The sequence below is a fragment of the Pteropus medius genome, unplaced genomic scaffold (genome assembly GCF_902729225.1).
Source record: "Pteropus medius unplaced genomic scaffold, Ma_sr-lr_union100, whole genome shotgun sequence".
Taxonomy (NCBI): Eukaryota; Metazoa; Chordata; class Mammalia; order Chiroptera; family Pteropodidae; genus Pteropus; species Pteropus medius.
The window spans coordinates 44333-49846 of NW_024353312.1; the positions used below are offsets into that span (position 1 = coordinate 44333).

Genomic DNA, 5514 nt, shown 5'->3' on the forward strand with positions numbered 1-5514 from the left:
TTACACAGAAAAACATTTATTATTCTAATTTGTGCTAAAATAATAAAAATATAAATATGATTGGTTATAAAATTGATTAGAAAAATAAGTATATTATGGAACAGTTTTCACATAAGAAAGGTATGATGAAAAAACTTTAAAACAAACTCCATACTTAGAGATGAAATATTTAAATATATTCCCTAAAATAGAGAAGGATAAATATAGAAGCTTTACTGTTCCTTCTATTAAACATTGGAAATAAAAACCTAGCCTGTGGAAATAAGTCAGAAAAAAAGGTAATTTTACCTGTGTAGAAGAATCAAAATAGCGATTTACAGGTGAAATAGCAGTTTATGCAAAAACTTTAGAATAATATTTATTTAAAATGACAGAATTAATACATAAAATCAGTGAAGTCATTGAATATAAGATCAACAAGTAACCTTCAACTGTATTTCTATTTAAAACAGTAAAAATGACTAAAGAAAACTGAAAAATAAAGATGTTACTTACATAATTTTGACTTTGAAATGCCCACATTTCTATAAGACTTCAATATGCTAAAATAAAAAATATATATTTGAGATAAAAGAAAACCTAATATATGGAAGGATAAAGTAGGATATTCATTGGAAGAGTTAATATAATCTTTATAAATTACTTAATTATTAAAAGAAGTCCCAAATATAATCCCAAGAGTTGTTGTTTTTAACAGTTGTATTGAGGTGTAATTTACACAGCATAACGTTCATCATTTTAGAGTGTATGCAACAGTAATTTTTAATATATTCACAGAGTTTACAACCATCATCACTATCAAAATTTAGAAAGTTTTCAGTCCTCAGATGAAGCAGTGTACCAGTTAGCAGTCATTTCCTATGCCCATCTTCCTTCAGCCCTTGGCAGCTGCTAATCCACTTTCTGCCTTTGTGGGTTTCTCTGTTCTTGATATTTCATATAAATGAACTCATACGGCATGTGATCTTTTAGAAAGCTTGAAGGCTACAATTATAATGTTGGATTAAAAAACCAGACACTGAAAATAATGATATCTGTACTTTTGATTGTGTACATTATTTTGTAATAATCGTTATGAAACATTTTTTGTTATTAGAACAAATAGCATAATTCATTTAAAGACTTCTGCAATCATAATATTATTTTCGTTTCATGAAAAATAGTTACCCAACAGAATCCGAACTCAAGCATTTTAACTCTAAAGCTTGCGCTTGCAATAATACTTTTTTGGATATCCACAATCAGTTGCTATGAGGCCATGTGAGTATAGCAGAGCACAGTTAAGTTTACTAGATGATAATCCTTTTATCCTGTAATGGAGAAAAATGCATAATTCTCTTGTTATATCATATGGGGACAAATTATAAAACTTTTATAATTTCAAAATAGCATTTTCATGTCACTGTAATAGAAGAATATTTTCAAAATGGGTGATGACATTTTCCATATAATATTAGTAAGAGCTGGTTATTAGGGAAACTGGGTAGTCATTCTTTAATATTTATATCAATGTTTCATTAACTTTGAACATCATTCTTCATGTTTATAATTCAAGGTAAACAAATGCATTCATAATACTCTTCTGAATTTTTATTTCTTATATTTTTCTTCTTCTGTAGAACATATAAAAACAACTTACTTTAGTGTAAAGTTTGAACCACTTTTTGACATCCATGGCTGATCACTGCTTTTACGGAAGACTCCGATCCATGATGGAAGTAATATGGAACTCAGAAATTTCTACCCCAAAATAAAGAATTTTTATTTAAATCATTGTGAAAGCTTGTATCACTTTTTAAAAATGCAAGTAGTGTATTCTTTTGTAAGGTTCTTAATTTTCAAAAACAAAATGAGAGCTTTGGATCCTAATCTAACAGTAAAGACACATTAAAGTCGAAAACCACTTTGATATTGCCAAGAACACTCAGCATTATTGGTATTTTTGGTTTCAAATTGACTTTAAACATTTCTACTTAGTAGTTTTAATCTTCTTATGTTACTAAGGAACATTCTGATTTATGTGATTTAATAGTTACCTATGTTGACGATTAACATAGCAAGGCTTTAAAGAAGTTTCCAGATAACCGTGGCATTATTTCTCCAGAAACTATGAATAAATCAGTGTAGTTTTCTACTATGTTTTTCAAAGTTTAGGATTTAATAGTGAAAAAATTAAGGCATTTCCATTAAGAAAAGAAATGACATGAGAGCCAAATTTTTGATTTGGGGGCCACAAAACATTCTTTAACCAAATAAGCCCTTGCTGATCTGTTTCCGTTTCAGTGGAATCTGTTTCTGTTTCTGACCAGGTGTCAGAGACTCATTTCTCTGCTACTCCTTATTAAATACAACTGTAAATTCTGGAACTCGTGACAGATACAAGTGAAGGAGAACTCTGAAAGGTGGAAAGAGAAAAGGAAAATGGTTTAGTCCCCCCGGATTAGGGAACAACAGAGTGACAGAATTGTTTTATCACCCACCTAACAGAAGAGTGAGACCTAGGTCTGCTACTTCCCAACACCCAATCTACCAATAGGAGGTGGCTGAGGGAAGCCAGTCCTCCTCTGCCATTAGGGAAGGATCCTACCCAGGAACACCAGGCAAGCCCACAGGGTGATCCACCAGGACACCTGCTAACAAAAGGAGCCAGGGGAAGTGCTTCCCCTTTCTCAACAAGAGACACCAGGGGAGGAGTCTTGGAGTTAGACTAGCAAAGGGAATCTTATGACTAAAAGTTCTGGACCCAGGAAGCCTCTTTGTCCCTCAGGACAGGAGACTTCGTTTCTCAACCAAAGTCACCAAATAGAATGGAATTTAAAATGTTACGTTCACTTAATTCAATAATAAAAATTAAAATGCAGGTAAATGCAATCATGTAAATGAATTGCACCAATATTAAATGGAAGTGGAAAGGGACAGTAAGAAAAATACATTCGGTTTGATTTTATTTATTGGAGATTCAAAAGCAAGCAAAGAGACTTTACAATGTTAAAAGTCAGGACAGTGGTTAAGTGATGAGAGAGGAGTTGAGATGAGAGGATCTATAGGTCCAGGGCTGCTGAGGACTGAAAACTCAATTTTGTGATCTGATTTGTAATTACATGGTTCCAGTCTCTTTGTAATCAATCTGCTCAATCATGATATGTTTAGTTTCCTTGGTATGAGGTAAAATTAAATAGAAAAGTTTATTTTAGAAAACAAGCATTTATTGAAACACGGTTTTCTATGAAAAGAAAGAATGAGAAATTATCGAATGTGTGTTTCTGGTATCAAAATAAAATACTTGAAAGTCAAACAATGGAGTGTTATTAAACAGACTTTAAAATAAATAGCTACAAATATATACAAAAGTATGGATAAAAACTACAAGTATAATATTGACTGAAACAAACCTTTAATAAAGTACATAAAAAGTTTAATATCTTACCATTTCTTCTTCATTATCTATATAAAGCAGAGTAGAGTTCTTAGAAGCACAGGCTGTCAGACTCTCAGTCCATGTTTTACTTTCAGTACTAAAGTAATAGCAATTGTTGGAATATGTAAACCATTCCTTTGGACAATGACCACAATGATATGCTGAAGAAAAATTATGAGTTATTATTCAAAAACAATGTGAATTTTCAAAAATGAAAATAAAATTACAGATTTGCATAGGTATAAATATATTTGTAAGTAGTATATCTATGTACATTTACTCCATAGTACATATAAAACAAAACACACTCATACACACGCTCACAGAGAAGGGTCACCCTCTTATTCATAATTTGTGTGTCCTTATAAAGCATACACCCAAATAAAAATATTCACTCTGCACATATCCTGAATGTCAATGAACAAAAACACTCTTTAAAAATAAAAAAAAAAAACTCAATGACCAATGTCACCCTAAAAAATAAGTTAATTAATTAACAATTAAAAATTAAAATAAAAATACGACTTATCTCTTATCACATTAGTGCAATAGGAAATTTGAGCCAATTGGCAACAATGGGAATGGTGTTTTAAAATGAGTATTTCTTTATATTGTTGTATGAGAAGAAACACCCTTCTACAGTCATTATTGATGAATATCTATTGATCATTTTATAATTTATGTTCCCTGTAAAAAATTTGTATCATTTTACCTAGACTTAGATAGAGACAAAATATAAACTGGGTATTATCATAACTTTGAAAATCATATGTACCTTTCTGGATCCTTGTTATTGGAAGTGAATTGTTCTTCTCCAGTATTACAGTAGCTACAAAAATTAAAGTGATTCTTTAAAAAAATTATTTATATCAATCAGAATAATTTTGGTTTTTAGCTTAACGGTTTTTCTATTGTTTAGAATTATAATTATCTGAAATAAACTAGATTTTACCAAGAAAAATTAATAAAGAAGTAAAAGGGGACAAATACTATAAAGCTGAAAGAACTAAACTTCACCATCTCTTACAATATTTGATTTAGTCAATCTCAAAATGAATTCTCAATATGGTCTTCGAGTCTCCTAAAACATGACTTTGAGTTACGCAATCAGAATAAATACATGTATATATGTCCATATATTTATAAAATAGTTCTAAAATCATTCTATATTTATACTTTGGACAAATTTAGGAAAGTATTTCACGTTCAGTCTAAATACAAACATTAAAAGAGAGTTCTATGCAATAATATTCTAAAGTATTAAAAGCATTGATGATTATTAATGAAAAGCTTTCAAATAATCTTCCAAAATTAACTTACAGGGAATAACAGCTATTATTACCACAGTGGACAACAAGACAAGGCAGATGACCCCCAGGATCCCAGCAATGAGCTTCTCTGGAGGTGACAGTAAAGCTACAGGGAGAGAAATGGGAACACTGAGAAAGGACAGATGGAGACAAATGCTAAGAGAGTTGACACACGGAGAACCCACATGCACAGGGAATTGTATACATAAGCTTGGAACCCAAAACTGTATCTACCATTGTAATCATCCTCTCAAAATATACTACTGCATTTTCAGGAAATATAATGCTCTGTGAGTTGTTGGTCAAAGACTACACCTTACAACGATGCCTGAATAAAATTAGTCCTGAGATTTCGTGTTACAATACTGTATTCTAACTTCAGGTTCTGATCCTCACAAATGAAAAAATATGAGTTTATCTCCTATTCTTTCTTCACATCTCTGCAACCCAGCTATACATCCTAGAACAGTCTATACTGTGTGTCTGTTAAATGTTTTACCTTTGCAGTGGTATTTCTCGTCATTCCCTTGTGGATCCTGAGAAACATCTTGAAGATTTAATGCTGCATAGGTTATCTCCTGCTCACTTATTGAGATGGAGTTTTTTGTGCCCTTAGGTTTTAGTTCCTGTCCCTTTGAAAACCTGGCCACATTCAGGTCTGCATAGGTTACTCCTTGGTTATTCATCTTTGCAGTTGAGTTGTACCAAGAACTGTGCTGTGAGGTAAGTGTACTTAAGAATAAATGGTATATGCACTGATGAGATGCCTAGCAGAGTAAAACTGGG

General features: G+C 31.6%; 1 protein-coding gene across 1 annotated transcript; it reads right to left on the reverse strand.

Annotated features, from left to right (window-relative positions):
* Window positions 1–689: 689 nt before the first annotated feature.
* LOC120592786 (NKG2-A/NKG2-B type II integral membrane protein-like) lies at window positions 690–5434 on the reverse strand. The gene is made up of 6 exons (XM_039850466.1): window positions 5228–5434; window positions 4739–4834; window positions 4194–4247; window positions 3428–3579; window positions 1640–1740; window positions 690–1310 (listed from the first exon to the last, which is right to left on the reverse strand). Exons 1-6 carry the CDS (start codon window positions 5412–5414, stop codon window positions 1199–1201), a joined length of 702 nt encoding a protein of 233 aa, XP_039706400.1. The 5' UTR covers window positions 5415–5434; the 3' UTR covers window positions 690–1198.
* Window positions 5435–5514: the final 80 nt, after the last annotated feature.

What these genes read in the sequence shown, in the direction of transcription:
- LOC120592786 (XM_039850466.1), bottom strand. Translation starts at nt 5,414, where the DNA reads ATGAATAACCAAGGAGTAACCTATGCAGACCTGAATGTGGCCAGGTTT. An exon ending in CGAGAAATACCACTGCAAAG is followed by an intron (nt 4,835 to 5,227) that starts GTAAAACATTTA and finishes CTCTCCCTGTAG; the next exon opens with CTTTACTGTCACCTCCAGAG. An exon ending in TAGATAATGAAGAAGAAATG is followed by an intron (nt 1,741 to 3,427) that starts GTAAGATATTAA and finishes ATTTTGGGGTAG; the next exon opens with AAATTTCTGAGTTCCATATT.